This window comes from Pyrus communis, chromosome 3 (genome assembly GCF_041283825.1).
Source record: "Pyrus communis isolate YQ-2024b chromosome 3, ASM4128382v1, whole genome shotgun sequence".
NCBI classification, from domain to species: Eukaryota; Viridiplantae; Streptophyta; class Magnoliopsida; order Rosales; family Rosaceae; genus Pyrus; species Pyrus communis.
Window position 1 is genome coordinate 696,868 of NC_142567.1, and position 13,862 is coordinate 710,729.

Here is a 13,862-nt window from a genome sequence, read left to right on the forward strand (position 1 = left end):
TCGTTGAAATAACTACAACAATGAAAATATAAAATCTTACCTCATGTGAAGCTTCCTTTTATTGGTTAGGATTTTGTCCTATAATGGAGGATGAGAGTGGTTTTAATGCTCAACCATTGAGCCCTAGCAAAAAGAAGACCATCATATTTTCATTTACCAAAGAAGAATATAATTAGTTTTCGAATAGAATAATATCATTTATGAATTTTTTTTCTTTGAGAAAATTCATAGGTTTAGAGTTTGCTCCATAGGAGTTTTGGTCTTTAAATTAAAAATTCATGAATACCAATTTATAAACTCGTTACAATGTAGAGCAAAGATCATTTTGAAAAGAAAAAGAAAAAAAAAACACTAGTGTTAGAACTTTTAAAACAAAGGATATCAAGGAGCAAACAAGAGACGGAAATCATAACAGAGTTACCAAAATAATCATTTCTCCGCATTAGGGTTGTTTTATTTGCCTATTCTATGACCAACGACCCAAGCCTTTTAATTAAACTAGTCCTCCCACCCACCAGAATTAGGCAACTTGTAGTGGACAAACCCTAACCCTAACAATTCTTCCTCTATTTTTTTATAAATTTGTTAGCATGCATACATACATACAAACATATATATATATATATATATATATATATATATATATATATATATATATATATATATATATGGAATTGTCACATATGACTGCGATGTGCAACCTTTCTCATACATGAAAATTCTGGGGTTATCAGGCACATCAAACTTGAATTAACGTAAAATAAGATCAATTGATTCACTTGGTGCCAAGTTTATTAGTGAAAGTTTAGCAAATAAATACAATTAGGTACCTTTTAATTATATTATTTATTGTTTATTCTTGTTTTAGTTTATATATCATCATCAACTTTGTCTAACAAGTATATTAATATGAAGCCAAATATTACAAACGTGAGGTTTTGAACAAAACAAAAAGAGAACAAAGGAAGAGGATGCATGGACTGTGGAGGAAAATTTCGACAAAAGTTGCTTACTTTTTCTTGGCAACCAAACAGCCTCAATGGTACGATATTCTTCACATTAACTTTCCAAGAAAGCCTTAAGCTTTTCCAATTCTTATTGGGGTGTAGTCCCCACGAGATTCAAAATTACATATTTAGGTTTTTTTCCATTTTTATTTTCTTATGAATATAGATAACATTCGAAATAACTATATAGCGTTTTAAAAATTGTATATATGTTATGTTACTAACTATTTATGACATGGAAAAATACCAAAGGTCTGGCGTGTTCAATCTACTGATATGTCGTTTATGGAATTTTGAATAATCTCTAAATTTAGTCATTTCTTTTAAGTTAAATTCTAAATTCTAAATTCACTTGATTAATAGGATCCATTCGGGAATTCAAAGTTCATTGATGACGTGTTAGTAAAACCACAAACACGCCTTTCATAAATTTGTTCACATAATCACTTAACAATGGCGATGCCATCACTTCACATTGGTTATGTCATCACTTACCACTTATTTTCGGCCGGTAGAAATAGTTTTTTTGTTAAAAGTAAAACTGTCCCATGCATAAAAATTGACCGTTCTATTTGTTTGACATATAGATTTCTGCAAATAAATTGACCTATCAAGGCTACACAAAACACAAAAGATGAACTGACATGGGGGCCGTCCATGCACTCCAAGCACTAAGGTCGATTAACTTGCCGTCAATTTTCTTCCTGGAAAACGACTTCCAATATTATCAAGTAAAAAGATCGAAGTTGAAGTCTGCCTAACTCAAACTCTTAACCTCACAAACAAGTTGTTTTATTAGCAATAAAAAAATACTCGACTATTTTCTTTCCAAAACTAACGTTGTTGATTTCTTGAAAAGGCATAGACTTTCAAATTTAATGTCCTTAATTTCAAGATGTGGAACAAGTTTATAATAGTTGAAGTTGTATGATATCAATCCAAAATTAACAAGTCTCACAGTTAGATCTAGCCACATATTTAGATAATTGAAAGCCCTTTACGCAGAATGAATAATTGTAGGAAATTGTACAAATCATAATCAACATATCTACTCGATTATGTAATTCTTGGTAATTTTTATGAGAAACTTTTTCCTAAACTCAACATGTCTCCGGTTCGAAATCCGTTGCTGGTGTGGAAACCAGACATGTGATCAGGGGAAACCTAAAATACCTCCGTGAGTCTTCCCGATCCCCGAAAGGAATGGATAACCGTGGCTTGCCATCAGTTGTCCCCCTTTAAAAAAAATCACAATTTAGTTATTCACACAAATAATGGCTAGTTATTTAATAACAATAAAACATAATAACAATTACTCAACATAAAAATTAATTGAGATTAATATAAAATAAAGACTTGGTTCATGATTGATCTAAGGAAAGACATGGTTGAATTTGATGACATGAAAGAATATTCGAAAACTTGGCTCCAAGGCTGCACAATCCTCGTCGTAATTCCGGTGGAAGTTTGAATAGCTCTCTCTCAGGACCGTCTGTTCTCAATGTGTGCGTGTGTGTGTTTTTTTTGTATTAAAATTTTAAAAGGACTAGTCGGTGATTTCGTCACGGCAAATCTATTGCCGCGAATGTATATATTTATATGATTACAAACTTTTAAGAGTAAGGAGTTAACCAATCCAATTAGGACTTGGATGAGGAATTCTCATTGTCGGCAAGGAAAGCTACACTTTTCCTTTTCTTTCTTGCACTTGGCGGATCTCCCACTCCATCTTGGACTTTTAGCACAATTACATGCGTAATAATGGAAAGACCAAATTTGAGAAGCGATTGAAGCTGAGAAATCTGTGTGTTATTACCAAATACAGTCTTCATTTGTCGCCTTCATGTTACGTATTAACAAAGCCTTGCCACCAACTTCAATAATTGCTCGTTAACTAAAAAAAAAAAAAAAAAAAACAGTATAAAAACGTGCACATATATTTTGTATGTTTGTAGTTTCACGTTGTTTGGTAATATTAACTTTCCACACGACGACGTTGAGTCGTACCAACCACTGCAAACATGAAGAAGAAAATAAGATCTGCAACAACAAATGTTGGCCGAATTTATGGGCCTCATTTGCGAACCGAGATTTTCTTCGGATTTCATAGTCAGCAGATTCAAAGATGAGGGTTGTTTAAGGGTAAAATAGAGCCGGATTCTTGTTTGTGTAAGATGTACTAATGAGGGCTGTAGATTTAAAATGAATAGTCCGAATCTCTGAATCTACTAGCTCGGGACATGGAAATCCGGAGAGGACTCAATTCCTCTTTTGCAACCACAGGTGTGTTGACATGATAGATTACACGCCGCGCATCACACACCAACCTGGTGTTTGTTGATCCCAGCTCCAACTCCTGGAATTACCTATGGTCAAACAGTAGTTTATCATGATTGTTAAGGTTGTTGAGTCTTTTAAAGTCATGAACGTGACTACTTGGATGTTGGACAGCGTGACATCCTCGTTTAAATTGGTTGAACTTGTGATTTTTCACAAACATTCAATATGACACTTAGTTTAGGATTTCATTGCCATGATATTGAAAACGGCGGGTTGTTAGTTAGATATATCATAGATTCAGATGATAAATTCAGGTGGTTAAGTTGAATGTAATATGTTGATAGATTTGTTAATCATCTATCATTACAAGAAAAGTGATCAACAATTACTCTAATTTGTAACTGTTTAAATAGTAGTTGTTGATTTGGTAGCAATGATTTTGCAAATGAGAAAATTGTGCCAAAAGTCAAAAATAAGTAATAGTTAAACCATAATGGTGACTAATGCATTAATATATATATATTTTATTTTATTTTGAATTTTTGCCACTATTTTCTCATTAACAATATTATTATTACTCCAATAACAGCTACTAAAATAATTACTAATTAAGGTAGTTGGTGCTCACTTTTCTTGTGGTGCATGTTGTTCGTTACACAACAATATGCAATTTGGTTGAGGTTTGTGTGGTTGAATAGTCGGTCCAAGACATTGGGAATCACTACTAGCATCAATGTATTCTTACACATTGCAGACAAAATCAAGATCAAATTTTGTTGTAGACCCCAAACTGTTCCATTGCACACTTTATGCAATTATGTCGCCTTGCTTTTATTTATTTCATAATATTAGTCATATTCTGCAAAACCCTAAATCTACCACCACCCAATCATATGTTAATTAAACTAGTATTTTAAAAATCAGCTTAGGCGGCACTTAAGTGGTAGACATTGGAGTTCCATCGCAATTTTGAATAAAATGGTCACTAAAATCGAGGAGGGACTAGGCAGTGTAGGCAGCACACTAAATGGTTATTTAAGTTAAAGTGGTAAAACGTAACCTACCCAAAAGAATTTGTTAAATTAATTTCAGTTGTGAAAATTGTTCTTATATTTGTAATTTGTTAATTTGCTTACTGAGCTTATTGACTTGTTTAGCTTTTAAATTGTATATTTACTTACTGAGTTTATTGGCTTGTATAGCATTTTATCTTTATTTTAAGTGTCGATAGACACTTATTTATATGATATAATAATAAATTTATTTAAATTCGCCCAGTTCGCTTATGTTTGTAGACACTAAGCCACATTCTGCAGTCCAACTAGTACATAGCATCTTATAGAAACCTTTAATTAAACACAACATATATAGTCATAATCTCTTCCTATATAGTTTTGATATAGGCGCCTCGTTTTTTAATTTTTTAGACTAAACACACACTTGTGACAACCCGTTTCAAATTTTATTATTTTATAAATTTTAAAATGTGAATTTACAAAAATGCCCTAGAGGCGAAGGTTTTGACTTTCATTGACCAACGTGTTGTGAGACATACTAAATATTCTTTTGGTATATTCCTGAAGTACTCGACGATATGACCGAGTAAGCGCAAGCGGAAGTGAATTTGAAGCATTTTGAAGAAATACTATTCTATTTATATTATTTTAATATATCCTAAAAAGGAGGACAATGGGTGTGTGTGAGTGTGTGCGCATGTGACGGAAAGGGGGAAGAAAAAGAAAAAGAATTGGGGGAGAAAAAGAAAGGAGGATAAGGGAAGGGTTGCTGCCCAATCAGGAAGAAAAGAGAAGTGAGGGACCAACCAGGGAAGAGAGCAAGGAGGAGAAAGGAGGGAGAAAAGAAAAAGGGGGAAACCACGTTTCCCTCAACCCGTGACCCGACCTGGTGGATTCTCCCATCTCTGGCCACCTTGGACGACAAGGTTAGTGTAAAAATGACCCTTACCACAATGCCAACTGATCCCTCTTCCATTTTCATGTGAAAATTGGGTGGAAATTGGTGAATTTTGGGTAAAACCGTGCAAAAAGGGGGCGCATGGTTTGGGTTTCATTCCACCATAATTTGAAGCTACCTCTTCCAATTACCACCATAAATAGACTCCCCTTAACCTCAGGAACAAAGCCCAAACACTTGTGGAGGCGTCGGAGTGAGCATGGAGGTCGAATCGAATCACACCCTCTTAAGGGTTTCCGACTGAATTATGTAAAATTGAGGTGTTTCTCGGCAAAATTAGACTTGGCCACAGGCGCCAATCATTCGGGACGCCTCGATGCGTGTGCTAGAGAATCATAGCGTGGACTCCAGGTGAGTGGGTCTTTTCCTTTTATCATAGGCATATAATTAATAGTTCCACAAATGCTTTTAAATTGATTTATGCATGTCACCTACAAATAATGGATGTGAACTACGAATGGCTTGATCACTATTTAGGGTACGTAGCAGTCTAATGAGACGTTAGATGCAACCATACAATAAACGAGACTAAATAATTGAAACAATAGCCTTGTTTGAGGAATTGAATAGTGTGAAGGAGATTGGTAGAAAATGCAAGTTCTAACCTTAGGTTTTGGTAGTTAAATGTTGGTCATAAATTAAGATGTAAAGAATCAAGAAATTGAAGTAAGGAAAGGTAAGTAATGATAGTTAATCTAACTAGTGTCTAATTGGACTTATCATTGATGATTACTCTCGAAAGTAAATAGTTCGGGAGTGAGGTGTTACAGTTTATGCATTTCATGCCATTTGTATATATGTTTATATATCTCGAAGTATTATGATATGGTTGAATTTCAGATTTACATCATGGCATATTCATGTCTATATTACCTGAACCTAATTATTGTGAATGCTTTGAAGTGCCAAATGATGTTGCGGACGTCCAGGTAAGTTTTAGGTGAGTACATGTTGATGATAGTGATAGTAGTGAGTATGATTGTGTTGAGATATGTTAGAGCTCATAAACCTGCACCTCGGTGTTAGTGCTTTGCCTGTGGCCAAGGCCTAGCCTTCACGTGATCGTTCAGCTCCTGCACCACACATTCCCCTTGGATCCAAGGTAGGTGTCAGCCTGTCATACAAATCACTTTAGGTGGTTCCAACTCGTAGGTGACTTGCGATACTTCGCACAACCTTCACGTGATCATAGTACTTGAGCATATTTATTTACACCCAGCCTGTCGTACAGACCATTTTAGGTGGTTCCGACTCGTGTGCAGGAATTGGTATATGAGATATGTGATAAGATACAGATAAATTGTACAGGTCACTACATGTGACTCCAACTTATGTGCTAGCATTGATTGATGTGATATATGTGTACAGTTGTACAGGTCACCATAGGTGATTCTGACTTGCATGTTAGTATCGTTTATTAAGCACGTGATTATTTATATTGCTAATGAGATGTTGGATAATGGTATACTTTCGGGTTTACTATTAGTATACTTTTTGATTTCATACTTTTACATAGTATGATTTGTTAGAAACTATACATGTTTTACGGTAAGGGGTTACTAACTTTGATAACAGAAATGATTTTGAAAATCTTTGTTTTGACCACTCACGTTTTCTATTTTTGCACCTCTCCAGGTTCTAATAGTAAAGTTCCGTATCGACAAGGACTTGTGGCACTCCCAGTTCAGGTGGCTCCTTATGATAGTATAATCATTATCTTACCTTACTGTGCTTACTTATGCTCTGTATCACGCGTGAAAAGGGTACATACCCACTCACTGCGTATTTGTGTATATAGGCACTTTTAAGTTTAAATTTATTCACATTTTACACATTATCATCTTTTATGGCTTCGTCACCTTCCAGGTGTCGACCAGCACAGCTTGACTCGGAATCCTAGTGGACTTTCCAAGTTAGGGTGTGTCAGTTCCAGCCCGGGCCAGGATGTGACACAATTCTTTTGAAAATTTGATCAAACATTTTCCTAAAATTTTGGTTATTAATTTCAATTTTTCACGTAAGTTCAATTTTATTTAGAATTTTAGTTTTGTACGACTTTTCCTGTACATTTCATTTTTTTTTCTCTTTTCCTTTTATCCCTGTTTTTATGCATTTATTATCCATCTCTATGCATTTTTTTATTGTTTGTTATAATTTTACTTCTTTTTTTTTTGTTTTTTTGGTGAATAGAATAGAATATTTATAAAAAAAATTGTCAGATTTTATTATTTAGAAGACCCAACACATAATAAAGATTTGTTTGATTATATAGCTACGTCTATTTACCTATAATATGGACACATTTAGTTTTATAGTGGGTTTGATATTTTGTATTTCTTGGTACATTTGGAATGTAAATGTACCAAAAGGGTTATCTGATAGAGACATTTGGGTTTGTGGTACATTTTTGATTTTTTGTTTATTTGGTCTTTTGATACATTTGGAATCTAAATGTACCAAAATGGTTCCTTGACAATGGGCACATTTGGTTTTATGGTACATTTGAAATTTTGTTACATTTGGTTTCTCTGTACATTTGAAATCTAAACGTACCAAAAGGGTTACGTTACATAACAATGGGTACATTTGGTTTTTTGGTACATTTAGGTTCTCGGTACATTTGAAATCTAAATGTACCAAAAGTCGATACTTTTGTTCTCAAATGTACCATAAGTTTTAAGTATATCTTTTTATATATCTATACGTGAAAAAATATGTATTGAATACTTCTTATTGAGACATTTTTAATAGAAGGAGACTTTTTTTTTTAAATACTGATAATAAGGTTATGAGGAATTTGTTAATTAATTTTATTAAAAAAATGTCATTTGATGTGTAGAAGGGGATTGATGAAATTAAATTCTTATATTATAGGCAATTAGTTGCTAAGCTACCTTATGCCTTTATATAAATGCATTTAAATTAATGACATGGAAATTATATAAATAGAAAATTATTGAGGTGGCAATTGATCAAAGCACCTTAATCAAATATTTAAAAGGGATAAATGTTTAATCTAACAACTATAGAAAAGATGTAGGGCATTCTAATTTTCCCTTATTTTAAGTGTAGATAGACATTTATTTATATGATATAAGTGTAGATAGACATTTATTTATATGATATAATAATAATTTATTTAAATTCGCCTAGTCCGCTTATGGTTGTAGACACTAAGCCACATTCCGCAGTCCGACTAGTACGTAGCATCTTTTAAAAACCTTTAATTAAACACAACATAACAACATATATAGTCATAATCTCTTCCTACAAATTAGGAAGGCTTCCCAAGCCAGTAGTCGCAAGTTTGTTTACAAGAGCCAGTGCATTACTGGTGATATGAGTAACTTTCGAAACCGTCTTTTGTAGCAATTTGACTTGTTTTCCTTTCTGGCCCTCAAAGCCATCCAAGCAAGTGTATCCATCAGTTAGGGCAGCACTGAGCCAGGTTTTCAGGTCCGCCATTTCCGAGTCGAATGTCGTTTTAGTAAGCGTCCTGAGAACACCGAGTGATTTGTGAAGCTCGTCGATCGCGTTCCCAAAGCACTCAATGCAGTCGGACAAAGCAACTTTGTTTCTCCCTTGCATACCACGCCTGTGCTTTTTCAGAGTTACCTGTTGAAGAATGTAACAAATCTACACGTCAGAAACTTGACAAAGCAAAATACAAATATATAAGTGAACTGTTCTACTACTAATAATAGCACCAATTATTATTTTATTTTTTGATAAAACCCCACACTTATGCATGTATTAGCAAGTGGTTAAACATCAGTTGAGAACAACCATCGGTGTTAATTAGTAGCAGGCCCACTCGTTTCTGTTTTAAGTTTTGACATTACCAAGTAATGAGCAGCACTCTTGGTCTCGCTCAATGAAACTGAAACCCCGGCTCGTGCCCACCTGCTAGGGCTGTTCTTGGCCAATGTCGAAAACGATGCCAGTGAGTGGATGCAAAGGTCTCGATACCTGGTCACACTGCAGGCCTCTTGAACGTAGTTTTTGTTCCCTTTTCCAGATACCAATTGAGTGGAAAAACTCAGCCACATAACAGGAAAAATGAGTGACACGAAGACGTAATTCGTACAAGATGCCATTTTCATTGCTGAAGGAAAAAGTATTTTAACCTGTTTTTCTCTGTATATCTAGGCAAAGCTTGTAAGAAAAGGCTTGAATGGTACGATTCCTACGTGACCACAGATAAAGTATGACGAAGAACTGAAGAGCGTTAAATCAGAGAAGATGGTGAAATCTGAGAGGGTTGAGCTAGCTTATTATACAGGGTCCCAGAGTGTGGGAACTTTTTTCATAGGCGAGAGGCTGATGATTGCAATAAAAATGCCAACTGGAAAGAGAGGGGATATGATTGATGAGCAGAAATCTTAGGTTGAAATGGTGAAAATCATGTGAAGGGGCTGCAGGGAATATTATTATGATTAATAGGAACTTATATTTCGGTTTTTTTCTAGTATTTTAACTGTTAAATTCATCGTATCTATGATCAAAATTAAAGAATCAAAAACTTCGGAACAAAGAATTAGAATAGTACTTCATAGCATAATAGAATGTTTGTATATTAATTCAGACTACAAGAAGTTAGATTGATTAATATGAAAACAAATAAAGGTAAATATTCAAAGGGATTTAAATTTTAGCAGCCACATAAAGTGAGGTTACGGAGATTATGTTGAATATAAAGTTCTAACAGTATGTAATTAAGTTGGGACAATGTCTATGTAGTTAGGAGTAGATTATTGATCCGTCTCTCTAAATATGTGATTGGTTTAGTTCAAATGAATCAGAACAATTAGTCTTATTTCACGTGGATAAATTAATTTAGATCTTTCATAAAAAATGTTTTGTTCTACGTATGATTATCACACTCCCTATCATTACATTTTTCTCTTTTTTCTCATGATAGCTAAAGCTTGAGCCAAACCCTTTTCTTCCATCAACTTCCCTCGTTTATTTAGTTTCCTTTGGCACTTGGTATCAATTATCTTTTCATATCACATGCAGATGAGTACTTTTTTGGTTGGATTATTGCAACTATACACTGCGTTATTAATGTGCTCATGTAATAAACGTTACATTGTATTAATGTACTCCTGTTAGAGCAACTCCAGCGTTGGAGCCCTCCCCCCTGGCAATACACTATTCAATCCACCTAATGAACAGTAAGTAGCCCTGGCAATAGAATTTGCATCTCCACCGTTACACTTCAATAGCCCTGGCAATAGGCAATAAAATATTAGTATTTTTTTTTTTTTTATAAAATAATACAAAATAATTTTAATTGTAATATCGGATAAGATTTTTAATCGTTCTCGTTGCGCCATGTGTCATTATCCGAAGTATTATTAAATAATACAAAATAATACAATTATTGGTGATGGATTTCTGATAAGATTATTAACCAATCACGTCGCGCCACGTGTCATAATCGGTTCACAATCTTTGAGGATAGATTTCCATCAGATTTTTAACGAATGACGGCATGCCACGTGTCATAATCTGTTCACAATCTTTGAGGATAGATTTCCATCAGATTTGTAACGAATGACGGCATGCCACGTGGCATTATGCAGAACCTAATCCTTTCTGAATCCTCTATATAATCCACCATCCATCCTCACAAATCTCACACCAAAATTCTGAATATCTCTATCATTATTCATAGTTTCTGCTTCCTTATTCACAAAAATTTGTATCATTATTCATAGTTTCTGTTTCTTTCTTTCAATGTCGTCTTCTTCTTCCTCAAGGATGATGTGGGAATACAATCAGGAAGAGGAAGAATTGTTTAACGAATCTGAAGCAATCTTCAATCACCAGAGGGTAAGAAATGAGAGGGAAGAGGATGAGGAGCGTCAAATGAGAAATGACGAAGTAAGAAGGGGTAGAGCCTCACATTCCCGTCGAGTCATCCAAGCTGCGGCTCAGATCTACAGGCCCAGCCGTTCCGGAAACCTTGATAGAAGCAGGCAACGACGAGGTATGGAACTCTTGGATGATTATTTTGTTCCTAATAGTGCATTCCCTGATACGTACTTTAGACGTCGTTTTAGAATGGAACGACATTTGTTCAACAAAATCATGATTGCTGTTTGCAACCATGATTCTTATTTTGTGCAAAAAAAAGATGCTTTTGGTGCTATGGGTCTACTGCCTGAGCAAAAAATTACTACTGCCTTGCGGATGCTTGCATATGGAGCATCTGCAGACCAAGTGGATGAGATAACGAGGATGGGGCAATCAACCATTCTTGAGTCCCTGATGAGGTTTTGCGGAGCAATCGAATCTATCTACACCGCTGAGTACCTCCGCAAACCTACACACATGGACTTGGAGCGGCTGTTGAAGAAGGCGGAGATGCGTGGCTTTCCTGGGATGATTGGAAGCATTGATTGTATGCACTGGACGTGGAAAAACTGTCCAAGTGCATGGCAAGGCGCTTACGGGGACAGAAAATGAGCAAAAAGTATCATTCTGGAGGCGGTGGCATCTTTTGATACATGGATTTGGCACGCCTTTTTCGGGGTCCCGGGAGCTCAAAATGACATCAACGTCCTTGCCCAATCCCCTGTGTTCAACGATGTCCTGCAAGGAAAGGCACCAAAAGTTACGTATGAGATCAACAGACGTATGTATGACGGGCCATACTACCTAGCTGACGGCATCTACCCGCGCTGGTCAACCTTTGTCAAAACAGTGCCACGTCCGCGGAGTGCAAAGGAAAAACACTTTGCAAGCTGTCAAGAGGGGTGCAGGAAGGATGTGGAGCATTGTTTCGGTATCCTCCAAGCTCGCTGGGCGATCGTCAGGGGTGCTGCCATATTGTTTGATGTAGAGTCGCTTCGATCCATCATGATGACGTGCATCATTCTTCACAACATGATTGTGGAAGATGAGTACGATTATGAAGCTGTTGATGAATATGAGCCAGACCCGATGAACAATTCAAGAACACGTATATATTGTGCTCATGACGCCACCGATGAGCCCGTGCAACATGAGCCATTACAAAGGGATGGACGTTACAATGAAAGGCACATTCAACGATATACTGCATTTCAAATGCCAGACATGCACAATGCCCGACAAATTGACTTGATAGAGCACCAGTGGGCATTGAAACAAGCTGAAGATAATTAAGTTCATTTAGTGTGTTTTTTTGAATTTGGTATGTTTATGTTATTTTATTTGGTGTGTTTTATTATTTGGTATGTTTATGTAATTTTTTTATGTTTATGTTTATGTAATTCTTAGTATATGTAATTCTTAGTATGTTTATGTTTATGTTTATGTTTATGTATTTTTTTTATGTTTATGTTTATGTAATTCTTAGTATATGTAATTTTTTTATGTTTATGTTTATGTAAAGGACTTTTAATTAGAACGATAGACTTTTAATAAATAACTTACCAAATTAATTTGAATAAATATTCAAGAAATTGGAAACAACATAAATAATACAAACAATAAATAATAAATTACAACCCAAAGTGATTGGAAAATTATGGGCTCCGATTACAAAAAGTACTCTATTCATCATCACTTAACCAATTTGTGTTGCTAGGATGATCTCCTCTTGCGGTGCTAGAACCACCTTGGCTTGCTATTGCTTCTCTTGCACGCCTCCTTCGCACAACGTCCGCTTTCTCTGACTTCCAAAAAAATTTAGAATTTGGAGACTTCCCTTCTAAAGACATGTTCATAATCTCACGATCTTGTTGAGCCTGTCTTTCTTCTCTAACATGTTCCCTTTCTTGCCTAAGTAGCTCTCTTTCTCTCTCATTAGCATAAAATTCTCTCTCAACAGCTGCTTGTTTTGATGCCTCTCTAGCCTTATCAGCCTCATCTTTCGCCAGGTCCCTCGCCAAAGTCAATTCACCTTGGCGAGTAAGTTCTTCCATGAACTTTGCATAATCGTTCTTCGAAGCACTCCCTTTTCTCTTTGAAGCCTTCTTACCTTCAGGCCTAATTGGAAAACGGGTCGAACCCGACGCGCGTTCAGGGAGGGGCGTTTCGGGCACTTCTTCTGCATCATCTTCATGAACATGATCGGGTGTAGAGTGTAGACGGGTGCTGTTCATGTGCACTTCTGGACCGACTGGCACAACTCTAAATTTAGGACAATCTTTGACAATATTCCAACATTCCCACCGGTTGAATGATTTATTTTTGCTTTTGGTTTTGGCAGCGTACCAAGCTTGTGCTTGAAGTTCCTACACAATAAAAATAAGTAACAAACAAATAATTATAATGAAAATAAGTAACTAGCAAATATATACATATATATATAAGTAACAAATATAATGAAAATAAGTAAGAAGGCTTCAAGTTTAGTAAATAATAAAAATAAGTAACAAATAAATAATTATAATGAAAATAAGTAACTAGCAAATATATACATATATATATAAGTAACAAATATAATGAAAATAAGTAAGAAGGCTTCAAGTTTAGTAAATAATAAAAATAAGTAACAAATAAATAATTATAATGAAAATAAGTAACTAGCAAATATATACATATATATATATAAGTAACAAATATAATGAAAATAAGTAAGAAGGCTTCAAGTTTAGTAAATAATGA

At 35.1% G+C, this 13,862-nt stretch overlaps 1 protein-coding gene across 1 annotated transcript; it reads right to left on the reverse strand.

Annotated features, from left to right (window-relative positions):
• Positions 1-8,311: 8,311 nt before the first annotated feature.
• Positions 8,312-9,498, reverse strand: LOC137714913 (Plant invertase/pectin methylesterase inhibitor superfamily protein). The gene is made up of 2 exons (XM_068454073.2): positions 9,104-9,498; positions 8,312-8,876 (listed from the first exon to the last, which is right to left on the reverse strand). The coding sequence occupies exons 1-2, from the start codon at positions 9,362-9,364 to the stop codon at positions 8,529-8,531; spliced, it is 609 nt and encodes a 202-aa protein (XP_068310174.2). The 5' UTR covers positions 9,365-9,498; the 3' UTR covers positions 8,312-8,528.
• Between the last annotated feature and the right edge of the window lie 4,364 nt (positions 9,499-13,862).